The 27542-nt window shown below is 43.2% G+C and overlaps 1 protein-coding gene across 2 annotated transcripts; it reads right to left on the bottom strand.

Moving 5' to 3' along the window:
• Window positions 1-338: 338 nt before the first annotated feature.
• Lpl (lipoprotein lipase) lies at window positions 339-26934 on the bottom strand. 2 transcript variants are annotated; one of them, XM_027388881.2, is made up of 10 exons: window positions 26603-26933; window positions 17546-17706; window positions 13908-14087; window positions 12275-12386; window positions 11076-11309; window positions 10199-10441; window positions 7362-7482; window positions 5644-5826; window positions 4416-4517; window positions 339-2491 (listed from the first exon to the last, which is right to left on the bottom strand). In XM_027388881.2, coding segments are annotated over exons 1-10 (1425 nt in total). In that variant the 5' UTR covers window positions 26691-26933; the 3' UTR covers window positions 339-2490. The 2 variants fall into 2 exon arrangements, with proteins under 2 accessions (XP_027244682.1, XP_027244681.1); XM_027388880.2 differs by lacking the exon at window positions 339-2491 and adding an exon at window positions 3735-3937 and having other exon boundaries at window positions 26603-26934.
• Window positions 26935-27542: the final 608 nt, after the last annotated feature.

Below are 27542 nucleotides of genomic sequence, written 5' to 3'. Positions count from 1 at the left end.
GGGGAGTCCGATCTATGGGGAGCAGACATGGGGAACAGTGTGGGAATAAAAGAAAGACTGGAGATGTGATGACCTTCTTGGTATTTACAGTGTAGCAATAACTTACTGGGAAGGTAGACACGAGCACTGTAGTAGGGGAGAAGAGTTGAGTTGATTTGATTCATTTGATTTTAGTAGATGATCAGGCACACGTCTAATTGGAAACTTCCATGACTTCCATGACTTAGCAAGTAGTTTAGTTACTCAGTCAAAATTTGCTGACTGAATCTGTCCTAAGAATAAATCTAATCTGCCTAGACTCTAGAAGGGCTAAAATGATACAAAATGATGACTTACTGTCATGATAAAATGTCGGTTTTATTAAAAGCAGATTCCGTTTCTTCACATAGGTAAATTTCTTTTCCTCTTTTAAAAGCCTATTTCACTGTATTAGTTTACCAGAGTAAGTTAGCTCAGTGAGGCAGACCATCACTGATGGAGACACACACAAACTTAGCACCACAAATCTACACAACAGCTTTTCCCATGTTTACAAGTTCTCTTACACACCCACACATATATTTACAGCTAATAAATAAAATGTAAAGCCAAAGCATCATTGAGATACATATGTATGTGTATATGTACACGTATACATGTGTGTGCGCACGCGCACGATTTAGAAGCCAGAATGTCCAGTGCTATGTACAGGTTGGCTGAATCTTTGAAATTTGTGAGCCCTTGATCCAAATCTAAATGTACAAAGTCAATGAATTAGCAATAAAGGGGATGCCAGTGACAAATTGCACATCATTTTATTGTTAGAATTGACTGGAAGCCTGATGAAATCAGTCACTTTTGTCCTAATCACATAGGCACAACCACCCTTCTCCTAGCAAGGGCTAACATTCCAGCATATCCGGAACTACTACTCTGACACTCTCCAGTACGTCCCTTGACTCTTTTCCCTTTCCAAGTGACACAGAATGACAGCTATACTTGTGGGGCTTTGTCTGTGGGTAGGTGTTCAGACACCTACAGTTTCACAGTTTGTGTTTGCAGCAATAGCCTCTGGCATAGCACTTCTTTATCACTTTATATTAATATATAGTAAAAATATTCTGAAAATATAAGATCTAGTTCATAAATAATCATACACTCACATTTGATTGGCTTTGTTTGTTTTGTTTTGTTTTTAGGCAAAATGAAACAGTGGCAATCGCCAGGTACTTCCTGTGGCTATCACAGCTGACGACCCCCTTATGTGTACACAACAATTTACAAGCATTGATAACCCTATTTTCTAATAACTTCAACTTTTATGTGGTAAAATGATCACGATCTAAACTTTGTACATTGCATGCTGCAGAAATTGACCTTGATCACATCTAAACTAGAAACGAATGTGATGTGTTAGAAGTGTGCCAGAGGCATGGCCGAGAAGAGTCTCAAACTAAACACTAACTATTGGCTGTTGAATGTGTTCGAGTTGATGAAAACAAATAGGAAAAATCTGAGGATAAAGTTATGGTATCAAGCCAGGTGTGGTTCATGCTAATAATCCCAGCACTCAGAAAGCTAAGGCAGGAGGATCACTGAGAGTTCATGGCAAGCCTGAACAACGTAGCTGAGTTCTGGGTCAGGCTTGGCTACAGAGTGGAAAAAAACGAGACTTTTTCTCAAAAAAAAAAAAAAAAAAAAGTAAAATCAGACTAGGTGTTATTTTCCTTCATTTCAATTTATGTGTCACCTGAATTATAAGCTCATTTTCAATGTCTACTCAGAGAACAATGTTAAAATATAAGACAAACTTTTAAAACATGGAGGGATTAAGCTGTAAAAATTCAAGTCTCTTTAGAATTACTCAATCTAGTTCTATATCTCTGTTGACTTGTACTTTGTCATGGTGGAACAAGGCTCAGGACTTCATGAGCTCTGGCCTCCATTGCTTTTGCTAAGTCATACATCTCTGATTACGTTTCTTTCTTTCTTTCTTTTTTTTTTTTTTTGCTTCCTCACAATGGTGAGAAGAACTAGTTACAAAGGCCAGGTATTTCAACTGCTGAAGAAATGGATCTGACTCATGCCACAAGAAAACTTGAAAAGGTCTCAGTTTAAAGCCTCAGAATTCTAACAAAATAAGAGGCCCTCACTCTCACTCATTTTTTCGACCATGACCAATCGGGTCACAGGAAGGAGTCCTATTTATTGGGAACAAATGATTCCTTCTTATGGGACAAAAGGCACCATGCTTCTCCTATCTGCTGTCCTTTGATGCGGGAAGACATGCCATTGGCCATGAGACTCCTCACCTTGTATTAGCCACGTTTTAGTATTTGAGCCTGTCTTCTAACTTAACTAACAAGATAGAGCTGGGATTAATACTCAGGAAAACCCACTTTCAAACACCCAAACAAGGGTATTGTTTTTTTCTTTTTTATAAAATTTACTTCGTTTACTTCAGTCTTCAAAGAACTCTTGTGCTTTCTTCTCTTGTTGGTTTGTTCAGTATCTGAGGAAAAAAAAAAAAAAAACAGAAGAAAGACAATTTATCATCTGCTTTGACTTTTACAAATCCTTTACTTCCCCACTACTGTCATGATGAAGAAGTGTCCAAGAGACATTCAGAACAAACTTGTGAGATGCAGATAATAGACCTGGGAACGCAGTAGTCCCCTGGAGCAGTAGACACACTTGGTGGGCACACAGATAGGCTACTTATTGGAGCATCATCTTCAGAAGACTGGATCATATGATGGCAGAAGTCACAAAACTTTCCTTAGGCTCTAGACATAACAAAAAGCTGGCTTCATTCTTTTCTTGGAGTGTGAACCTTTTGAGGAGTTAACAGCGGATGGTAGACTAAGAGCTGAAACCCTTGAAGAGTATTAATGTCTGACTCCTAATGATATCTAAATTTAAAGTGCATCACTAGAAATGGCTGCCTATATATTTGTTGTTTAGAAATCCTATGACTAGATGAAAGGGGCATCCTTAGACCTCAGATAATTTCTTATAAATAGTCTGACCAGATTGTTTTGTAAACAGTTGAGGTTATTTCTTCGGTTTTTGGATTTATATTCATTCAAGAGGGCTTCATCTTTATGTTCACATATGTACTTAAAGTTATTGATGGTTGGGGGAGGCAAGTGTATATAAATGTATTCATGTGTGAATCCAAATTTTTATACTGGAGACCCCATTTTTAGAGCAGAGGCAAGAATGAAGTTACCTGGGATCCATGATTTGTAATCGGCAAAGCACTTACAGCTTAGTGGAAATTTCCCTTAGTTAAGAGTCATTTTGCCAGCTTACTACTGGTTACTATTCTCCATGGAATTCAGAGTGATGTTTGGTATCCATATGGCCTCTCTTTTTCATTCATTGCCATAATTCTATGTTTGTGATATGAAAATATGCAGATGTCATGTATGTATAGCAAGAAAGGATATAAATCAAATTGTTAAACACATGTCAAATGTCACCAATAAGGCCTTATTGATTTTCTTTGTTTTTGTCTGTTTTTCCTCATCTATCCATAGTGAGCACATTTAAATTATATTTAAGTAGACACTGTAAAGAAGGCTCTCTGCATACGGTTTTTAGTATTCTTTTTCTGAAGAGGCGATCTTTATTCAGTACTTCTGTCTATAATAATCTAGGAATCAGGATAAAGCAAAAGCAAAGGCTTTGCTATTTCCCAGTGACTCTGTGACCAGCCTTTGTGGTTGCTTCTGTGGCGCCATCAAATATTCTTCCTTTAATATGTGTGGCCCATTAGCACTTGGAGTCTGGCAGTGGAGTGGGGGGGGGGATGAAAACAGCATATCCCGAGAACTTGGGAGAGGAGATGGAAGGTCACATGCTTGGTCTCCACTTAGCATTGACGTGCTGGAAAGAGTCTGCTGCCAGCTGCCATGTGGATTAGCCCTGGAGGTCACGGAGGACAAGCCAGCAGCTGTTTTGAGGTAGGAGAAGAGTTTCCTGTACTCTTATTCCACAGTTTAGGTCTCCCCTGTGGTCCTATGTCCTGCAGTCTATGGTAATTGCAGAGAGGATGCCATTCTGTGGTTACAGCTGATACGAGACACTTTTGTCCCTGGATATATCCTGGGAGGAGTTGAACCCACGCCCACACGTGGGTTCAGACAGCATCTTTGCAGCTAACAGACTTGCAGTAGTGGGGAATGCAGAGGTGAAGATTTGTGGGTAGTTTAAGAGATAATGTAAAATTGAACTTGTATAACTGAGATGGAGGTCAGCAAAGAAACAAGAGTATTAAGGTGTTAAAAAAAAAAAAAACAAGTGAGCGTAAGATAAGAAAGAAGGACTAAGAGAGACTCCTAAAGACAGGGACCACAAGAGCTGCAGGATGAAGAGCTGGGAAGAGGCCACTTTAAGAGGATGCTTAGAGAGCTATGGTTCAAGATGCTCACCAGCCAGACTTCTTCAGAGACTTGTCATGGCACTTCACAAACACTGCGGAGTCCTTTCCCTTCTGCAGATGAGACACTTTCTCCCTAGCACAGAAGATGACCCTGTGGAAGAGAGTAGATGTGAGCATGTCACATGGAACAATAAGAACAATTGTTCCAAATGGGCGTTTTGTCAAGACCATTAAAATCCTATGTGATCACATTAGTTAACTGGGGTGCCATTTCCCATAGTTAAGTGTGTCACTTGGGTCATGTCTCACACAAAAGGTGTGACCAGTAGAAGAGTTACAGAACCACCTCTTAACATTGCTATCAGAGAATTAGGGCATCAGCCTTCAACTGTTTTGGGAACAAAGGCTCTGCAGAGATTTTCTATCTATAGCATGTCCTAAAAGTTTTTGTATGAAAGTAAACAAACAAACAAACAAACAAAGAATTAACTTCTTCAAAGAGTTGTTTCTATCAATGGTATGCCTGCAAAATCCCTGACCATGTGTGTGAAGATTTCCATTCTATGGGGCCCTTTATGCCAATCACTTTATAGATATGTGTGGAGTAGGGCTGAGAATTTCCTGCTTCTTCAAGAGTTACTTTTAGCCTTTAGACGTTAGCATCTCTAAGATGTGTTCCATGTTTTGTAACTATTTTGTGCTTGCAAGTAATAGTGCTACTTGAATCCTGAGATTGCCTACTTCTGATCCCAGCTCTCATGGCCAGTTTAGTGTATGCTCCTTACTTGAAATACAGAAATATTACAGGCTGAGCATCCCAAATCCAAAAATCTTCAAATATTCCCAAATCTAAGGCTTTTTCAATACCACGTGGGGCATTCCACACCTGATCTCATGTGGTACACTGCAGTCAAAATGCACAGTCACTGAGAATGAACAAATTATCTTCAGACTGTGTACAAGACCAACGTGAAACACAAGCTGGTCCCATCTCCAAGATATCTCATTATATAGATGCAACTATTCCAAGATCTGGAAAAAACCCAAGTCCAAACCCTTCTAGTCCCAAGAATGACTGGTGTGCAATCTGAACTCCTTTCTCTGTGAGGCAATAAAAGAATATTCCTGAATCATTTCTGGAATAATTAACTAGGTCACACAGGACTGGAGAAGGTTTCCTGACGTTCCACCTGCATATTGAAGGTTCCAGAAAGGTCTCCCCCTAAGTAATGACAGGAAGCTGTGCAAAGTGTGTGTGGAACATTGCCATCAATTACTTTTTCTGAGTCTCTCCTGCTTTCACCCGAATCTTCTCGATGACAAAGCCGGGGCTGCTCCACCAGTCCGACCAGCTGAAGTAGGAATCACTCTTCCACTTGAGCTTCATCATCAGCAGTTCTCCGATGTCCACCTCCGTATAAATCAGGAAGGAGTAGGTTTTATTTGTGGAGACCTCAGGCCTGAGTAAAAATGCCACAAATTAAGTTACTTTTAGAAGTCAGCCCTTTCTCCTTCCTAGATGTAAATAGCTTTATTGTTTGGCTGATATTTTGAAAATGCAAAACATGGCCACGATGAATGTCAGCAGGGTTTGGCCTATCTTTGGATCCCACACCCCTTTCCTGTGTTCCAGAATTCCTCCTAACATTATCAACTGTTTAGCATGGCTCTTAAGAGAAAAATGTCCACTAGCCAATTTGATTTCCATGTGTTCCTTTTTAATTTATAAATGTGTGAACATATGTTCACTTAATTACAAAGTATATTTTCAGTCCTCTTCTTGGCTCTCTCTATTTGCATCATGCTTTACCTACTTTTCAAGAATTCTGATTTTTAGAGGCTATATTGATTTTACTGACATTATGAACCATAATTCACATGACCTGTGACTCAATGTTAATTAATACTCAATTTATGGTATTATGTGTTTCATGATAATAAACATGCTACCCTTAAATTTTTATAAATATTCTATTGAGTACTTCTTCAGGATACATTGTAAAGGAAGCCACCCTAATTCTTGAAACTATAGCTATAGAAAACTATTTCCTCACTGCCTTCCTTGCATGGAAATTTCTAGCAACCAATAATATAACCAGTATATGTGTGTCCTGCCCAATCACTTCAGTCACTGTGCATTTTAGAAGACGTAACACATGCCTTTAATCCCCGTACTCGAGAAGCAGAGACAGGCAGATCTCTGTGAGTTCCAGGCCAGCCTGGTCTACAAAACTACACAGAGAAACCTTGTCTCAAAAAAAACAAAATAAAAACTAAGGAATAATACTTTGTCATGGGCTTTTTACCTGTAACATTTTCTACATCTATCTATCTATCTATCTATCTATCTATCTATCTATCTATCCATCCATCTATCCATCCATCTGTCTATGTTGTAGATTAGCTTCCTGTTACAATTATTCTTTCTTCCTTCCTTTTTTCCCTTTCTTTCTTGGTGATGCTGGGACCACATACAAATGTTTGGTAAGTGCACCACCTCCCAGGCACATCCCTGATTCATAATGTCAATTCTTTTGGGGGAAACTTAATTATTTTGTCACTGACTCTTTTTTTTAAAAGATCTGAATTGTTGAAAGAAAACATGAAGTAGAGAATAAACAAAAATAAAACAGAGATTAGAAAATAGTATTTTCTCTTATGAAATGGTGCATGATCTCCATTTTTAAATCCTAATTTCTCTCTCTCTCTCTTTTATAATATTTTGAGACAGAGTTTCTACATAGCCATGGCTGTCCTGAAAATCATCATGAAGACCAGGCAGGCCTCGACCTCACAGAGATCCACCTGCCTCTGCCTCCTGAGTGCTAGAATCTCAAGGCATGCTCCACCACACCCAGGTAAATCCTGATTTCTTAAACTGGAGTGTCTTTTGGGGAAGAGGTGGTCATGCACTCTGTTTCCCAGATCAAGGGCTCTGGCAAGGAGCAAGTCTGTTTCCTTGGTACAGGCTGGAGGTGTGCCCAGAGGTACTCACAGAGTGAAGGGGATATTCTCACTCTCGGCCACTGTGCCATACAGAGAAATCTCAAAGGCCTGGTTGAGCTGCTTGTCACTCTCAGTCCCAGAAAAGTGAATTTTGACTTGGTAGTGGAAGACTGTAGAGGGGAGGAGAACATTGATTGGGACAAAGACAGGCATATCAATCATCATGGAAACATCACAGTACTCAAACAATCAAGCAATTCAGGCCCACAGAATAAATGTCTTCGGAGGACCCAAACAGGAAGTGCACACATTGGACTATCCAGGTGGCTTGGAAACACTTCCTATTGGAAGTGAAGACCTTATGTGCTTCTCAGTGTGGCTGCAGCACATGAGAGAAACCCAGCTGTATTTGAATTGCCAACCTGGAAGGGACCACCAGGGAAATCAAATTAATAGCCAAACACATCCTGAAGACTCTTTGTAACCTCTACTTGCCTTGGCCACCTTATATTTCTGCATCTGTATCAAACACATTTGGTATTTGCTGCTTTATTACTGTGTATGGCACTGCTTCTTCACATTTTGTGGGGACATTGTACCCCCTTGGCCCCACCCTGGTCTCATTCTGTTCCTCCACCATCTACAGAGGGAGGCGTGTGGCACACACAATACAGTGAATCCCTGTGAACCAACACAAAGCCTGGAGGAGGTCTGACTTACAAAGCCAGGTCCCAAACTGTCCTGACTTAGGAAGTGTGTCTGGAAGCAGCAACTTGACTTTCCTCATCTCTTCCTGGTTCTTCCCCACTTATCCACCAAAACCATGAGCCTGAAACATAGCTACTGTGACTAGAATGGGGATCATTCTGACACTTGTCTCCTGCAGCCCAATATTTTATGCATATTTTATTATACCGCTGTCCATTAAATGCAATTTCTGTTAAGCTGGGATCCAACATCCTCAACGCTAATGGCATAGAGTGTGGCAAAATTGAATTTAGATGTTACTTTGGATAGTCATATTCCTGAAAAATATTTCAATATATTTTGTTGTGATTTCTTGTGAGAACCTTTATTTAGTTTTGCTATTTGTTTTGTTAAGTGATATTGTGTGTGCGTGTGTGTGTGTGTGTGTGTGTGTGTGTGTGTGTGTGTGTGTATGTGTGCGCACACGCGCATGCATGCACACTCATGTAGTCCAGTTGGCCTCAAACTTACTGTGTGGTTGAAGATGGCCTTGAATTCCTGATGCTTGTGCATCTATCTCCTAAGGGCTGGGATTACAGGCATACAGGCATGCACAACTATGCTAACCTTATAGCTCATTTTATAATTAAAATAAGTAGCTAGATAAGAAAAAAGAGAAAACCAAAACCAATCAAACCCTGGCACTATTCAAAAGTAAAGAGAAATCATCGTGTGGCTAAAGCAGTGCTGTAGGTCACAGCAGGAGAGGCTGAAGGTTGGGGTTGTCCATGTGTCTCTAGGAAGTCCAGACAGAATGAACACTGGGAGACCTTGTGTAGGCCCACCCCTGTCTTTAGAGTATAGCCTCCTCCATTCCTCACACCTGGTTCTAGAGTTGGAGAAAATGAGAGTTCTCACATAGCCTACAGGATTTCTTTGAATAACAAGTGCTCCAACATCTGGGCCTCCTTGCACATCTGCCAAGCACTGCTGAAGAAGATATTTTGTCTGAGGAAACTATTCTTTAATAAGGGCCCTTCCTTCAGGCTTCCACCTGGACTTTACCAAAGGCAATTTGTTCAGAAGCAGTCCCTGTCACCAGATGTATTTTGCAACACAACCTCCTTCCTCATTTTCCACTGTATGTCTTTAAGTCTTGTTCTTAGCAAGAAGCCAAGCTTTACGTTCAGGTTGGAATTGAGTTCATGGCAAGATGAACATATGACTTGGCACATTCTCGCTTCCCTAGTGTGCTGGCTAATTTTATGTCAGCTTGATACAAGCTATAGTCATCTGAGAGAAGGAAGTCTCAATTGAAAAAATTCCTCCATGAAATTAGGTTGTAGGCAAGCCTGTAGGGCATTTACTTAATTAGTGATTGATGGGGAGGGTCCAGTCCATTGTGAGTGCTGTCACCCCTGGGCTAGTGACCCTGGGTTCTTTATAAGAAAACAAAATGAACAAACCATAGTGAGCAAGCCTTTAAAAAGCTACTCCATGGCCTCTGCATCAGCTCCTGCCTTCAGGTTCCAGCCCCATTTGAGTTCCTGTGCTGACTTCCTTTGATGATAAACAGTGATGTGGAAAATTAAACCAGATAAAACCTTTCCTCCCCAAGTTGCTTTGACCAGGGCATTTCATCACAGCAATAGTAACCCTACACTTGGAATACTTGAATATTGGTGGTTCTTGACTTCATATAAAGCAAATTTTAAAAGGGGCAAACATTCTGTGAAGTTCCAGAGAGTAACTAGTCTTTTTGGGCTCTGTGGGCTTTGTCTCAATTACTTGAGTCTGCTTTTGTGACAGAAAGGCAGTGTTAGATGATATGGAAAGGATGACCATGTTCTAATAAAACTTTATTTACAAAAGCAAGTGGTAGACTGAATTGGGCCAAAGGACTAGGGTTTATAATCCCCAAGTGATGGTTTCAAATCAGCTCTAAACACAGTACTGGTCGTAGCTACATAGAAGGCTGGCTGCAAACTCAAGCTTGAGCACTGGGGTCTTGACGATATGGGACTCAAGAGCTAGATGGAATAGACTAGTGAGAATCCCTCTGTATTAACAGAGGCACAAGTGATGGTTCAGAAGTTAGCAACATCACTTCATTAACTCTACTCCAATAGACAGAATCAGCCCATGGTAAGAGAGATGGCACTAACCAATTTCCCCGCCTTCCCACCGATTCCAGCGTACCTTTGTAGGGCATCTGAGAGCGAGTCTTCAGGTACATCTTGCTGCTCCTTTTGGCTCTGACCTTGTTGATCTCATAGCCCACATTGTTGCATCGATTCTTTCTGCAGCTCAGGCAGAGCCCTTTCTCAAAGGCTTCCTTGGAGTTGCACCTGTAAGCCTTGCTGGGGTTTTCCTCATTCAGCAAGGAGTCAATGAAGAGATGAATGGATCGCTCATGGGAGCACTTTACCAGCTGGTCCACATCTGCACAAAGAGATGTGGGAAGTGGCAGTTCTCCAGAAATTGCCTTGCACTGGGGTATACTCAGTACCAGGCTCTCTTTTAGGGTGCATTCTTGGTGGTAGCTCCTCACCTCCTTCCACAACTGTCAAGTTGACAGTTAAAGGTTGATAAGAAACTTTCAGCTCTTGCCATCTTACATTTATGAATGTTTATTATGCCATAATAGATGACACTCGAGGTAGAAGTTGATTCCCTCCTGATTAACACAACCTTCGCTTTATTGAAAATGTCTGCCACATCTAAGTGTTTCTAAAAGCACAGTTTTAGAAACCACATCGTAACAGATAAAATTGTTAAGTTAATAGCAGAGAGAGGTCAGAGGACAACCTTGGTCCTTGTCTTTCGCTTTGTCTGGTACAAGGTTTCCTGTTTATCATTGTGCACCCAGGCTAGCTGGCCTGCGAGTGTCTGGAGATTCTTCTGTCTGCCTCTCACATTACTGTAGCATGGCAAGTGCTTTCCCACTGAGCCAGCCACCTTTCGTCGCCACAGTGGGTATACTGGAGCCATACACCGTGGAGGCCGTGAACAGGACACAGCGTCATTGAGCCCTAAGCCTCAAAACCCACACATAAGTGACTTCTGGTTTACTCACCTCCAAGGCCCCGCTCTGCAATCACACGAATGGCTTCCCCAATGTTGCATCCTGGCTGGAAAGTGCCTCCATTGGGATAAATGTCAACATGTCCTACTGGTTTCTGGATCCCAATACTTCGGCCAGGTGACCCTCTGGTGAATGTATGTAAGACGTCTACGAAATCTGCATCATCAGGAGAAAGGCGACTGGGGGCCTCTGCATACTCAAAGTTAGGCCCAGCTGGATCCAAGCCTTGGTGGGAAAGAAAAGGCCCCATTAATTTTAAAGTCTGCAGTAGGCTCAGTTGTTAATGTCAGCATTCTGCTCATTTGAATACTATTGGAAGTCTCTTGAATTCTTACCAGCTCCTTGTCTTAGGAGTTGAATCTTTCAGTGACTAAGAGTCAAAAACGTAGGTATAGCTCTTCTAAAATGAAATCTTGCTAATTCACTCCCTTGCTGTCTCACCTCCATTCTCTCTCACTCTCTCAGGCTAGCCTCAAACTCTTGATCCTCCTGCCTAAAGTTCCATGATGCTGTGATTACAGATGTAGCGTTACCGTGGTCCTCACATTTGAGTTCCCCCTACTCTCCACCTTTCTTCAGATGCTCCTGTTACTAGGATGGCTTTAAACATAAAATGTAGCTGACAATGGCTTTGAACTTCCTACCTCTCCATCCTGAGTGTTAGTGTTACAGGCATGCACCATCAGGCCTAACGTGCATCTTTTAAGCTGACCAGTCTACAGTGATTGTTCATGCCTAATGACCTGATTTCTTCTTGTAGGTTATTTCTGAGTCTGAAAGACCTTTACTCCATCATCAATTCTTTTTGTCTCTCTTTCTATACAAAGCCATTTACAGCCACTTCCTAGATGACGGTCTTATTCCAGATGCTCTCTAGAATCAGTCCTTGTCAGTCTCCCTGGTACTGATGTGAGAGAGGATGGCATAGATGCAGTCTGTTAGCTCCACTGGAGCAGGGGAAGGCCAGAACCCTTTCTTGGAGGAATGTGTGGTCCTCTGTCCTTAATGCTGTTATCTACTCCTTTGCCATGGCCAGTGGATGGAAAGCTAGAGCTGAGACAAGAGATGATGAACATTGGGCACAAGCCCCAACACCACACTTGTGGGTACCTAATGAAAGCAGCTCTAATTCTCTTTCTGAGTGATAGTCATGCTAGATCTTGTGATAAATGAACAGAAATGCCCCTTACCAGTGATTCTGTTAACCTTCTTGTTGGTCAGACTTCCTGCCACACCAGCAGCATGAGCTCCAAGGCTATACCCCAAGAGGTGGACATTGTCCAGGGGGTAGTTAAACTCTTCCTGTGGGAGAAGAAATGAAAAAAGTCTTGGTGTAGCTCTTGGCCAAACATTAAAACTAGAAGTAATAGAAGTGAAAATAAATATTGGTTTTAAAATATTGACCATACTATAGTTAATTTTACTGATTTAGTGTAATAGCTCAAAGAGACAAATATTCTATGGTGTTGAGATTTTTTTTTCTTTAATGGCAGGTTGAAATATGATTTTCCAGACATCCAAAAGTGTCAAATAAATATGTATAGATAGTAGATGTATATATACCACATAAGTGTACATATAGACTTTTGCACATTATCTGCTTGTCCAAATGTCCTGCAGTCTATTATTCCTTGAAGTTAACCAAGCAGTGACTACAGCAGACAGCAGAAGAGATCACAGACACCTATGACTCAGCTCTCTGCATCAACGGGTGTGGTAGTTTGAATGGGAGCTACCACCATGGGTTCATGTATTTGAATGCGTGGTCCCCAGCTGGTGGAAATGTCTGGAAAGGATTAGGAGGTGTGGCCTTGTTGAAGGAGGTGTGTCACTGGGGGTGGGCTGTGAGGTTTCAAAAGCCCACACCATTCCCAGTGTCTCTAAGTGCCGGGTGGCTTTGTCTCCAGATGTGAGTGCCACACTCCCTGCCATGATGGTCAAGTACTCTAACCCTCTGCTGCCCTGAGCCCCAAGTTCAATGCTTGGTTTTCTAAGCTGCCTCAGTCGTGATGTTTTATTGCATCAATAGAAAACTAAGACAACAAGTGAGAAGCCCGGGGCCCAAAGCAGTGGTCTTTCAAGTTCATTTGTCTGACTAGCTAAAGAACCAAGAAATGGATTTTGGTTTTTGGTGATTAAAGTGTATTTTTGGATATAATTCCCTGTTTTAAATTACTTGCCCCTGTCAGAGTATTAGCTTCTCTTTAGCCCCTCCCCCCAAACCTTCAATGATAACTTCCAGAGTGTGGCCCACAAGAGAAGAAGTGGGTAAAATCTACAGGCAACTCCAATTCTGAACCCTTAGCTATGTCATGTCCTATACGTCCCACCCACTATCTCCCTACTCCAGTGCATCTCTGTCCCAAACCAGGAGGGTGACTATTGGATGTCAGCAATCATCTGGATCCTTTATCTTCTCTAAGAGCTAAACACTATTAACACTTTTGTTAAAGAGGTTGGTGTTCAACAAGAGTCAAAGCTGGGATAGAATGCCCATGACAGCCAGCTGGTAGGGAAAGTGGTGGCTGAACATACCATCTTCCTCCATCCTAAAAAAGCATACTTTTGTTTATACTGCCCACTTGGTCCTTAGTCCCAGCAGATCTATTCCCTGGAATATCAAAGGTCAGGCAGGGTAGAATCATTTATTGGCTGTATAATCTAGTCATTCTTGTCACAATGTAAAAATGCCCTTCTGGAAAACCTGAAATGCTACAGAAAACACCTCAGATCTTAGTGAAAAGGGGGGAAAAATCAGCCACCTGTCTACCTCTCACCAGGAGTTTTCTCCTAAACACAGGAGGCTCCCTTTCCCACTCTTACCTCCATCCAGTTGATGAACCTGGCCACATCATTTCCCACCAGCTTGGTGTAGCCAGCCGACACTGGATAGTGTTGCTGGGCCCGATACAGCCAGTCCACCACAATGACGTTGGAGTCAGGTTCTCTCTTGTACAGGGCAGCCACAAGTTTGGGCACCCAACTCTCATACATTCCTGTCACCTGAAAAGGATAATACATGATTTCATCTAACTATATTTTATTGTAAATATTACAACATGAAATGAGAGATACAGAGTTGCATGGAAGCCCATTGTTTCAGCCTGAAAACCCAGACCTCAAGGGGTCCTCTAATTCTTTCCTATTCCTTCCCCTTCCAGGGCAAATGTGAGGATAGCCAGGGAGTGTGCTGGCCTCAGCAACAGCAGGCTGGGGATTAACTTGCTTTAAAAACTGTTTTATCAATTAGTAAGATGTCAACAATTTCCACTATTAAAAAAAAGGTCAGGCCAATGTACTAAAAGTTTATAGCCAAACTGCATGCTTTTAGAAAAGAAAAATTGTTTAATTACTTTCAACTAAGTTGAGGACATGTTTTCCAGAAGAGCCAACTAAAAGGCCAGGCCTGTCAGGCATGTCTATAATTCTAGCACCTCTGGAGAGTAAAGCAAAGGTAAATTCATGACCAGCCTCAGTTACACAATGATTTCAAGGTCAGCACTGGGGAACTTAGTGAAACTGTCTCAAAAACAAAAGTGGAAAGAAGGCAGGATCCATTGCACACTGGCAAAATGCTTGGCATACATGTGCAGGGCCCAAGGCTCAACAATCAATACTGCAAAATAAGAACGGAAGATACTTTTAAGGGAGGCAAATGCACTGCTTTTCTTATAAAGAATGTTTTGCTAAGGATGTTAGGGTCAGGTCTTGCTGCAGCTACAGTGAAGGCTGTCACTTACTTAGAATATCATGACAAACGTGTTAAAGGTAACTTAATGGAGACCTACAAAACCAGCAGAGAAATGGGAACCTTGGAAACCCAAATCTCCTGGCTCCACTTGGAGTTTTACTCTCATGAGATGAGTTCTTTTCTACTCCTGATTTATTGTTTATGTGTTTACTAGACTGAAATAACCACATGTGAACCTTGCTTCACTCAGTGCCCTAGACAAGCTGCACAACTTTTCACCTAGTTTTTGTGCCCTGTGCTGGGGCAAGGCCAACCCAAGAGATATGGACTGTAGTTCTACCTCTCCTACTAATCAGTTCTGTAAACTAACTTCAGCCCTGCACCACGGGGCTGGCCCAGCATGGCTCAAAGCTCCCCCACACATTTCCACTTGTGGCCTGGTTCCCCGTCTCCCTGCAGACATAGGGTCAGTTCCACTACCATTTTAGGCATGGAGGGAAAATGAAGGAGAAAAGGTACAAAGTGATGTCAGCCAGCTAGGAAGCTGGTTAAGCCTCTTTGAGCATGTCTCCGGCAGGATGCTGCCAGTCCAGGTGCAGAGTGTGTCCTAACCACCTCTCTCACCAGCCCTCCTGGCTGCTACACTCACTGTCTTCTGCAGCTCCAAAGCAAGAGCATGAGAAAACAGTGGCTTTTCTTCAGAATGCAATGCTAGCTGCACTGACTGTCATCTTCCCACCCCACAGTGAGAACGAGCAAGTGCAAAGCTCCAGTGGGAGTAGGCAACTGTCCTGATGGGACAGAGAGGGTCTTGACTTCCCTGAGTCTGTGCCCTTGAATGACCTGGAAGCTTATCTCTGGCAAGCTGTTTGCTCTAGGTTCTGTTGTACCTTTTCTCTATCAGCGGTTCCAAGTCTGGCCGTCTGGCAAAGGGCAGGTGACCAACTTACCATACTGTTGGGTACCTCTGTTAACTCAGTAGCAACTAATCGAATCCCTTCTTTTTTGATTCAACACAAAACATAAATGAAAGAAACAAAAGGGGTTGAGGAAGCGAAGAACTGTCTTCTACTCAGGAAAGGTCTTGTTTTCTAGATTTTTCTACTTACAAGCCTTTGACAGACAAGTCTGTGAACCAGAGCCCACTCTGAACCCAGCCTGCGTTTGCTTAGATAAGCCAGGATCAGCTGGCATTATTATGGTTCCAGACAAGGCAAGCCTGTGTGATAGGGAAACACAGGCTGTTTGGTCTGCAGTCTAGCCTGAGCCTAGCACTCAAAACACCAGGACACATGACCTAAAGAGCACAGGTGGGTTTAGCGAGGCAGCATCTGGCACTGTGTTTGGATACTGCATTAGTCATGTCATCTTAGCAAGAAAAGGATACCCTCCCCACACTGCTGCAACTTCCTAAAGCACCAAATTCTTTCAGGGTGAGGCTGAGATGCTCGGGACTTGACTCACACAGTTGTTCCCCATGTGCTCACTGAGCTCAAACTTCGGAGTATTCTATATATCACACTATGTACACTACTAAATGGGTATGAGTCCTGCTGCTGACATACCCACAGAAATTACGGCATTTGCTATGTTTTCAATAAAGAGATCACCAGTACGTGGGAAAAGATAGCTGGTTTGGATGTACATCATTGTTGCCTAATTCTTCTCACTGGAATTCGGTATCCAGCTATAGCGTTCAAAGGTTGTACATGACAAGAAGATGACACATCTTTAACCATCTGTTTCATATAAATTATTTGTAATAAATAATGCAACCTAGAAATTGAAAATTGTAAAAAGTAAATTAAAATTGAAATATTTACACAAGAAAAGCACCATGTAAAGCAGCTACTTGGCATAATTTGGAGGGGCTATTTATGAATATTTTAAATAACTAGCTTTAACCATAGCTTGTACTTTTTTTCCTATCTTTTTTAATGTGTGGGCATGTGTCTGTGCGGGTGCATGCAGGACAGCTTGAGGGGCTGTTCTCAGGACCTGTCCACCTTGCTTTTTGAGATGGGAATCTGGAGTTCACCGAGTAGCCAGGCTGGCTCACCAGTGAGCCGCACTCTCTGTCTCTGCCTCCCTGAAATTATGAGTATGTCTCTGGGCCCTGCTTTTTTATGTACTTATTTTTTAAGTGATGGAATAGAACCAAGGTCCTGTGCTTCTAAGACAAACACTTTTTTGGATTGAACTATCTCCATAAGCCTTTTCTCCAACCTTCCAAGACAGTCCCCTGATAAACTCCCTTGAGTTTATAATGGGGGCAGATTGAAAGTAGAGGGGCCTTAGAGAAGTCTAGTCCAAGCCCTTAGTTTTACCGAGTAGTACACTGAGGCCTAGAGATGACAAAAGATTTGATCACGTCACAGAGCTGGAGATCTGGTAACAGGCACCTGAACAGTTCTTCTGCTCTGGCCTCCTCCTACTCCCACAGGTGACCTTCAGATGTGAGCTCATCCTGTGTACATCAGGATCATACTAGGCTTCCTCTGGCTCCCCGAAACAGTAACATCTTGTGTTGAGTGGAACATCCTCCTTGCACCTCCACAGATGTAGGATTCAAGCACACTAGCCAGGTACCGAGTCGGAAAAAAAAGTGGGCGCCAGCCAGGGGGAAGAGTTCATGAATCTGAACTATTGGAACTGCCTTGAACCAAGACTGTATCTATTCAAGTCTACGCAGAAGGCAGACAGATAAGGTTATGGGCTTCCAATAGCTGGGGTCTGCTTGACCCTAACCCTCCTCTAGCACCACTCTTACCGTCCAGCCATGGATCACAACGAAGGTCTTGCTGCTGTGGTTGAAGTGGCAGTTAGACACAGATTCTGCTATTCCGGGAATGAGGTGGCAATTGTCCTCAGCCGTGTCATCAGGGGTCCTTAGGGCAAATTTACTTTCAATGTCTGTAAAATCTCTTCCCCCTACAGGAAAGGAAATTGGAGAAGTTAATTGGGGGTAATTTGGTTTTACTTGGGACTTACAGGGTTTAGGTTCACAAGTAACCAAAGCCAACAACACCCATGGCTTTTCTCAGAAAATGAATATGGGTCTGTGCAAGCATGAAGACACAAATCCAGAATCCCAGAACCCACATAAGTGCCAGGTTGGAGTGGTGACCTTCTGGCCTTCCAGCCTCACCAGGCAGAGATGAGGTCTTCAGAGCCAGCTGCAGTATAGCCTTATCGGTGAGCTCTGGGTTTGATTATAAGGCCTTGCCTCAAAGAACAAGGTGAAAGGGTGATCAAGAAAGACACCCTCCATCGACCTCTGGCCTCCAAATTCACACGTACATGTGTACATCTGCACACATGCAAACATACATTCACCACACACTCAAGTGCACATACACATACACATACTTTTAAAAGAAAAAGAGAACGTGGATTGCAAGAGAATGACTGATGTCCCAGTGGTGACAGAGTGGACAGAGATGACCTTAATTGTGAGTTAAGCAATCTGTGACTGCCAGCCTTCCTTTCAGCACACTTCCAGTGAACTACTATGTGGAAAGTACTGATTTCATCCTGTCTCAAGTGAGTTGTCCAAGATGGGACAGAGAGGATGGACTAGTACCCAGGACTTCTCCTAGCTCAAGCTCATGCTCCTGGAGGGCACTGCCCCATAGGTCTTGTGTGTGGCACCGTTCTCACTATGTTGGGAGTATTCCACTTTTCTAAGTATCTGATTATAACACAATCATAACAACACCTAGATTCATTGGACCCGGAACCCAAAACGCATAACAACACAATTAGATTGATTTGAGGAAAGGACCCACCCCCCGAATCAGAATTTTAAAAGAAGAAAAAGTTGAGAGCCCAAGGAAGCCTTTCCCCTCCGAATAGCAACATGTGCTGTCTCGGACCATTTTTCGAGAGTGAAATGTTCAAAGATAGCAGGGCATGTGTGAGCTGTGGTCAATATGTTCTCTAAGTAGCTTTCCTCTTCCTTTTGTCCTTGGAGTCTTGCACACAAAGTCAAACCTTTAAAATTACAATAAATCTTAGCTGGGCGGTGGTGGTGCACACCTTTAATCCTAGCACTTGGGAGGCAAAGGCAGGTGGATTTCTTAGTTCAAGGCCAGCCTGGTCTACAGAGTGAGTTCCAGGACAGCCAGGACTACACAGAGAAACCCTGACTCTAAAAACCAAAATAAGTTAAGTAAATACTGTGAAGAATTCTTCACAGTATTCTTAAACTGGATAAGGAGAGATGATAAACCTAGCCTTTGATATATTGACACATATCTAAATGCTGATAAATCTTTATGATTACTATAGAAAGTATAAATTTCTATGTTGCTAATACATGACCCTTTTGAGGAAACAGGCCACAAAGGACTTGGTGAAATTTTTTAAATTCTGGTCAAATTATAGACACATCCTACCTACTTACTATTAAAATTTTATAAAATGTGAATGTTTCTCTTGAAATTTTTCAGGAAATGAACAATTGAGATTGTTAAGAGACTACCCACGTCTCAATCTAAATCTGTTTCTTCTTTATAACTGAAATTTTGAAAGCTTGAATTTCAAACTGGCATTGTAAAAGCCAAGGCAAGAAGGAAAACAAGAAGGATGCACTGAGTGGCCGTGCAGGCACTGAAATTGGGCTCGTCATGTAATTATCTGAGGATTGGCAAGCATTTCCCTTTGAGGAGATTATTTTTAAATGCTGTGGTTAGCTGCTGAGTAATTCACTATCAGCAGTAACTCAACCATACATGTGCACACCCACAGCAAATCCCTACTACCTAACACATGGCAGATATTTCTTAATGATTATATTTGCTAGAAAGAAATGAGTTTCACAATATTTGTTAAACACTCTCAAAGCCTTCATCCAACTAAGGGACTGCTAAACTCCTGATCTTCAAAGCTCTTAACTCACTGAGTCTATCCTGCCACCAAGAATTTGTGCAAGTTCGCATCTTATTTGATGACAAGGTGTTCTTCCTCCCAAGCCAGAAAACACTGTTAACCTTACTAATTGGTACAAAAGAATATTTCACGTGTCTAACCTAATTAATCTGACTCTGCCCAAGAAGTTACTTTAGTTTTAGAAAGTATTTTAGAAAATATAAAAGTAAATTAGCCTCACTTGATTCTGCCTCTCCACCTCTAATAGCTCATCCTCCTCTCTAATAGTCTGGTTTTTTATCACCAGTCTTTTATATCAGTTTTATTACATTTATGTATATATCCAGTGTGTGTCCCACATATGCATAGTACAACACATGTGTGCAGGTTAAAGAGCAATTTGTTTGAGTCAGTTTTCTCCTTCCACCATGGGGGATCAGGGGATCAAATTCAGGCTGTCAGGCTTGGCAGATGGTCTTAATCTGTGAAACTACCTTACCAGCCTGATTATCAGTGTTTTTCAAGCATCAGCAACTGAACAGTCCAGCAGACAAGCTCCCTCACTGTCCATCTTTGCATTGCCACGTCAGAAGGTTACCTGAACAGCTCCGGAAATTCGGCTCTTCGTGCTCTCCTTTATCTAGAATTAGGCAGTTTAGTGGACCTGTGTTGCCGCTGACTTTGAAACAGCCATGGGTATTTTCTGAAATGATTAATGCTGACTTTGTATATTTCCATGAAAAAAAAATTGTTTAAGGCCGAGATCCATATCCAAGGCTCAGGTTGGATTCCCTACAACCAGCAAGTCCACCGGACTCATTGCTGATTAAGAAACAAACAAGCAAACAACAGAAATTCATACACTATCACATAGATTTGCACATGGGAACTTTCATTTTACTTTTAATGGGAAGGAGTGTGTGTGTGTGTGTGTGTGTGTGTGTGTGTGTGTGTGCCTGTGTGTGTGTGCCTGTGTGTGTGTGTGTGTGGTGTGTGTGTGTGTGCCTGTGTGTGTGTGCCTGTGTGTGTGCATGTGAAGTTTTCACATAAAGATGGTGCTGCTTAATGAACTCTGCAATAGTTTCAGTTCTATGTTACATATAAAGTCACACATCTTTCAGCTGCCTCGTCTATGAGGTAGGAATTTTTCATATTGTTAGTGTTTGCTCTCCTTTAATAGTGCCTCAGTATCCTAAAGACAATGTGCTTTCCCAATCTCTGTGGTCCCTGCAGCATCCGCTGAGAAGAGCATGTAGACAGGTAAGAAGATGGACCCCAGGCGTGGTTCCTAAGTATTCATCACAAGGTGCACCCTGGGCTGACTATTGGAGTGGCAGATGAGCTTGAGCTAATCTGAGGAATCTGAGGTGACTGTTGCTAAGGAAACTAGCAAATGTTATCAGTGACTCTGCATTCCTCCAACTATGCTGCCTTTTGCTAGGTTCCTTGGGGAATTAAGGCCACTTTAGAACAAGGAAGAGGGGAGGACAACGAGGAGGAGGGGAGTGAGGGAGAAGAGAGGGAAGGAAGGAGAGAGGCAGAGACATCTAGCACATTAATACTACCCTGACAATCAGGACCACCCTGACATGTCTGAATTCAACATCAGGGTAATGTGTTTCTGTAGACAAATCACAAGTCCATGTGTTTCCTTTACTGTGTAATCTTTATTCCTAAGTGTCTAAGAAGATAGCTTGAATGTAGTAGATAAGACATTTATCTTAATATGGATAGTCATTACAGAGATGAAATTAGGCTGAGTCAAAGAACCACAGAGAAGGGTAAGGTTATACAGAGGGACTGTACTACTGTTAGAAAAGGAGCAGCCTTGAGCCTTTAAGGAAGGAACAAGTGACATTGAAGACAGATGAAAGCTATCAGGTGAAGAAGCACCAAGTGTGTAAAGAGTCAGAGGAACTTGGTTATAATCATAACACAGTTATCTTTTGAAATCCTGCCCTCTTCTCTTTCTCCTAAAAGGTTATATCCATCAATCACTTGAGACAGATGTTTATAGCACTGTAGGGTTCAGGATTCCAGGAAGAAAACAAGAAAACAATTTCAATTATTGAATTGGTCAGTTTGGTGTGGAAAAGACACACTAACATTGCTGTCTGACTGCCTCCATGAGTGTACATAGATACTTCAGTGTGGGCACTATTTGTGACTTGCCTAAAAAATTAGAGTTTGTCTCTTTCATAATCAAAAACGAAGAAATGCTTTTTCAATTGAGTAATAAGAAGAAATACCTCCTAAATGTCATGCTGAATTTGTTCCAAAATTAGAAGAAAAATTCCATAATACCTACAGGCAGGGTCACAAACTGGGCTGTAAACAGCAAGTACAGACATGGCTCAAGGACACCCTGTGGCCTGGGTAATGGAATGGCTGGGTGGAGGGCCCTGCTTTAGGCACATGTAAATGAAGATTTCTAATTGAAATACAAAATTCTTGCACAGTTCTTATGAAATTACTTTTTCTTTGCTGATAGAGACAGCAAAGAAAAGAATCCAGTTGCTTTAAACTTACACAGTGAAAGTTAATGGTTGGTCCACTAGCATTCTGTCTGATTATCTATCATATCAACATTTTGTCAGAGGGAAGGCCAAATGAAGAATGGCACTCCAAGATGGAGATGGTGGCACACACCTTTACTATCAGTATTCAGGAGGCAGAGGCAGGTGGATTTCAGTGAGTTTAAGGCTATTCTGGTCTGCATGCTGAGCTTCTGGCCAGTCATGGTAACATAGTAAGTAAGACCCTTCCTCAAAACAAGAAAACAAAACAAAAAGAATGTCATTCCATTCTTTTATTTAAAGTGTAAGTTCTATAGATGCAGAGTCTCACCGCCAAACAGTAGGTGGACCTCAGGGACTCCTGCAGAAGAAGGGGAAGAAGGATTGTAGGAGCCAGAGGGGTCAAAGACACCACAAGAAAACTCACAGACTCAACTAACCTGGGCTCCTAGGGGCTCACAGTGAGTGAACTGACAATCAGGGAGTCTGTATGGGACTGATGTAGGCCTTCTGCTTATGTTACAGTTGTGTAACTTGGTCTTCTTGGGGAACTCCTAACAATCGGAGCAGGGGCTGTCTCTGACTCTTGCATTGGCTTTTGGGACCCTATCCTCATACTGGGCTGCCTCATCCAGCCTTCAACTTGATATACCATACTTGGTTCATACCCTCGGAGGTCTACCTTTCTCTGAATAGAAATGGAGGAGTGGGTGAGGGAGGGGCAGAAGAGAAGTAAGGGGAGGGACTAAGGGGAGAGGAAAGAGGGGAGACAGTGGTCAGATGGTAAAAATAAATAAATAAAATGAAAAAATTTAGAAATATCTGCACACAATTAAAACCTTATATTAATCTGTTGAAATAGAAAAGGAAAAAAATAAAATTGAAGTTCTGACTGGGCTTTTTTCATCATAATTAATTTTATAAATGTTTTTTCCCAGAAGGAAATTATTGATTTCAAGATAACCCTATCTGGTATAGAGAAGGGCTAGACTCACAACTTTGACTCCCTACCCTCTCCAAGAACCTGACTCTTTATACTGTTCAAAAGCTGCTGTAAATGTCAATAACAAGATTAAATTAACTTGGGTCAGAGTAGGATTGTATAGAACAGACTTCTTCAGAACACACATGCCAAGGTAGCAAGTGCGTGCCACGAACACCACTGGATTAGACCCAGAGTGGTTTTGCCTATTGAGCCAGTTAGCAGGGAGCACATCTTTATTCATTCAAAGGTCAAAATTGGTGTTATAGCTAGGATGTAATTCAGTCAGTGTGGGAGAACAGAGTAGAAAGAGCAGGAAGAAGAAGTCGGCACAGGCAGAGTGTGAACTTTACATACATTACATCATCTAACATAACCCACTCCTGCCATCCAAGTCAATATTCATTTATTCCACAAGAACATGTTAACACTTATACTAAAATGATGCTACACTTCACAAACACACAGACACTCTCCAGATGGCCCTTGGGCAGGTATGTGAAGTCACTCATGCTCACAGTGGAGGGTGGATTTTTTTCAGGAGTGGATGGGAGGAGACAGAAGGGAGGTAGTTTGTTTGTTTTTTCAATTTCAAATTTCAAACTCTTAGTTTCAGAGTAAGCTACAATTTTACTCCTTTAGAAACTGGTAAGGCTTCAACTTTTGCAAAGAGTGGATGTGGCAAGGGCCTCTTGTGACAAATTCCTATCAGGCTACAAAATCTGCATACACAGACAGACAGTGAGAATTATTAAAACATTCAAGTGACATTCCTGACATGCAAAATAGTGATGCCTATATTGAATTCCTCTTCACAGTATTAGATCCAACGTCATCACCAGCCACCATTCTGATGGCCAGAACATTTTCCCAGACAAAAGGATGCAGCCAGCCCAGCAATGGTGGCACCTACTTTTAATCCCAGGATTAGGGAGGCAGAGGCAGGCGGGTCTCTGTGAGTTCGAGACCAGACTGGTTTACAGAATGAGTTCCAGGACAGCCTAATCTACACATAGAAAACCTTGCCTCAAAAACAAAACAAAACAGCAAAAAAGATGCAGCCTTTGTGATAATAAGGTGGAAACCGGCCGTGGTCAGAGGGAAAAGGGACACATGGCATGCTGGACAACCTGACAGAACAGAAGCAGTCAACTGAGTGTAACCGTCTCCTCTACAATGCAGCAGCAAAGGGAAGCTGTGCTAAAAATACACTCAGAGAAAGAAACTGAACATCTTTCCATTGCAACTCTCCCTGCCACGTGACTCCCCCCACCTTTCAATCCAGCTATTAATCAATCACTCCCCTGTCAAGTTCTCTCCTAGTGACATTTGCCATTGCTGTCATTATCCAGTTATTTAACTATGATATTAACCCGCAAGTGAGCACTGTGCCCTGAGGAACAGGACTTCACAGAGCAGGGCCCTCTCTGCTCCCTCTTTTAGCTCTCTACTTTCCTGACTGGAGCCAGGAGGGGCTGCAGAGGCTCCAGGAAGAAGTCTCCAGGGCAATGTCTCTCATACGAGGGCACTGTTCCCAGAAAAAAAAAAAATCAAGAGCGATCAAGGAAACTCAAAGCCCAAAGGGAAACTGGGGTCACTCCAAGCTGTGCCTTTCCCACAGTCTTGCCCCTGGGGGAATTCATTTGTGAGAGAAAGGACTAGAAGGTGCTGTGATAGAAGAAGCACACCGGTAGAGAGAACAGAAAGATGATCAGAGAGAATAATTTTACATCTGCTTCAGCATACTATTCCCTAACACATTTTGTTGATAGGAAAATCAGGTGTTGGCTAAAATCCAAAATTATTACGCAATTACTTAGGTGTCCATTTAAATTATAGTATAAGATTGGGACCTCACTTTGAGGCTTGCCAGCTTCTCTAATGTTAGAACCCATGTAGCTAACCCCACAAGGGTGACACACGATGTGGCTGAGAAGCTGGGTCCAGAGCTTATAAGGAAACCTTAGCAAAATTTGAAGATGTGGACGACCCCAGGGGCGTTTACAGTAAAAGCAGTTTTATACTGCGATGTGCTTTCTGGAATATGAATTAACCAGAGTAGCAAACTGTACAGAAAGACAATCTGCTCCAGGAAAGCCACAATATTTGTGTCCTCAAACACCTGAGATTCTTATCTTCCTTGCAGTTCTCCCATGATTGATTCTCTCTTCTCTGATAACTCAGCAAAGACATTTACAACTATATGCAGAAATAAAGCTCGCTTTCAGCTGCAGTCCCAGACTCCACTAAGACTGCAGTCCCAGACTCCACTGGAATTAGGCTGCGGACTTGCCACCTTAGAGCACCTCCAGGGAACACCACCTTCATGGCGATTCCACCAGCAGCAACACAAGGAAACAACAGCCTCCTTTTATGACTGGGTTCAGTTACATTTTGAGTCTGTGCTCTGTTAGCTCAACCAAGGTTCAAGTTACAAGGCTTCTCAATTGTGGGCAGGTCTCGACTGCAAGGCCATAAAGAAACTCACAACTGACCCTAGTCGTCTTCTCTAAGCAGAGAGAGCAGGCAGCGCCCTGTAGGTGACCGCCTTTGTGACAGTAGTGCTGACTGAAACCTCCCTGGACACTAGAAAACCACTTGTTCTCTAAGCTAGCAGAGCACCTCTCCTCGGGCGAGCGTTTCCTGGGAGAACAGAAAGAGTAGAGTGCCGAACTGGCAACCCCCAAGCCAAAGGCCCCAGAGTACTGTGGCTGAGTCACGTTTTCCCGAGGATCAGCCGTTTACTGGGTTTTCTTAGGTACTGAGCTAAACGGAGGGCAAGAGCTTGGAGAGTGGATAGCTCCCCGGCTCAGGAACGCGTGCAGGACGCTGGGTCCTAGGACTCCGGGCCACGCGTTCCTCTACGCCACCGCCACGGCGCACTGCACTCCCACTCCCAGCTCGTAGCGTTGCCCGGAGAGCGACAATGCCCTGTGCAGCCGGGACGCAGACAACGCGTCCTCCCACCCCCATCCCTGATGAAGCCACACTCGGCTCACTCTTCCCGCCTTCAGAAGTGTCGGACCCGTAGTCCCAGCCAAATTAGAGTCACCTTGGCCTCGGTGCTTTGCATTCAGCACTCCCACTCCCTAAGAGGAGGTTAGAACTTGTCACTAGTGCATCGCCCCCGACCTCCAGGTCTCCCCCATCCCTTCGGTCACACCCCCGGCCCTTCCCTGCTATGGCCCGCGGCGGGAGAGAGCTAGGGACAGAGCGGGAAACCGGGAGAGAGAGAGAAAAAAGCGGGAACCCGGAGTTGCCGCAGCGTGATCAAAGGCTGAGTCTTTCCTTGCTCCTACTGAATTCTGCTCCAGCCACCCTTCCTGGGACTCCCTTTCCCTGATGCGCCCGGGAGTCCCAGTGAGCGCCGCTTCCAACTTTCTCCTTCCCATCTTCAGATGGAGAGGAAATGGTCTCGATCCGGTCTGCAGGTGGAGGCAAGTCGGCGCTCAAAACGTACCGTCTGCTGCGGCCACCCCTCCTTGGGAGGCGGTCAAACTCTGGAGCCACACTCCCAGAGCCACCAGGAGCAGGGCTTTGCTCTCCATCTCCCTGGGCGTCCTTCTGCTTTGCTGTGGGAAGTGCGCGGCGCGGTGCGGACGAGCGGGCGAGCGGGCGGGCGGACGGGCGGGCGGGCTGGAGCAGATACGTGTAGCAAGGGGTTGAGCAGGAGGCGCCAAAGGGCTGGAGCGCGGTAGAGCGCCGCAGGGCAAGTCAACCTTTAAAGAGGGGAGGGCAGGGCAGCTGGAAGGGACAGAATTCCTCGGAGGAGGAGGAATCGAATCTGACGGTTTCCACTCCACTGCTGCTTAAGTGACTGGAAATATGCAAATAAGCCTCATCACCTATTGGCTATAAAATCATAAGTTGGGGGGAGGACTCTAAATTCACTTCCAAATATTTGAGCAAACTAGCGAGGCTCAACGGTGCCAGCAAGAAGCGGGGGAAAGGGCGGGAGGGAAATCTTGCTTGTGGTTTAAGCTCTGCTTTGCTTACCCTGAGGAACCTGCCCCCCCCGCCCCCCAGGGACTCCTGTGGATACACGGAGGAGGGGTTTAAGTATTCAACCATCAGTTTTCCGAGTGGAGGAAATTTTGCTCTTAAAAGACAGCTGCCCAACGCTTTGATTCCTTCTCCCTTTTGATGAATCCTCTTTGTTAAACTTAAGAGTTCTTTTCTACAGTACCGTTGCCCCATTCCTCCCCCACCCCTGCGCCCAAGGGACCTTATGACGTACACTGCTCAGCGCCCGGTGCTTTCACAGCCTGCTTTTTATCGTTGGCAATATGGATTTCCTTCTGTGGTAGAAGAACAGGCCCACTTGTGTTAACTAGTTTCTAATTTTGCCTTATGCAAATTGTACTCTTGTTTTCTAATTCAACAAGAAACGCAAGAATAAC

Source organism: Cricetulus griseus, assembly GCF_003668045.3.
Source record: "Cricetulus griseus strain 17A/GY chromosome 1 unlocalized genomic scaffold, alternate assembly CriGri-PICRH-1.0 chr1_0, whole genome shotgun sequence".
Lineage (NCBI taxonomy): Eukaryota > Metazoa > Chordata > Mammalia > Rodentia > Cricetidae > Cricetulus > Cricetulus griseus.
Note: the sequence above shows the minus strand (reverse complement) of the source record. Positions and strands in the feature narration are given on the sequence as shown.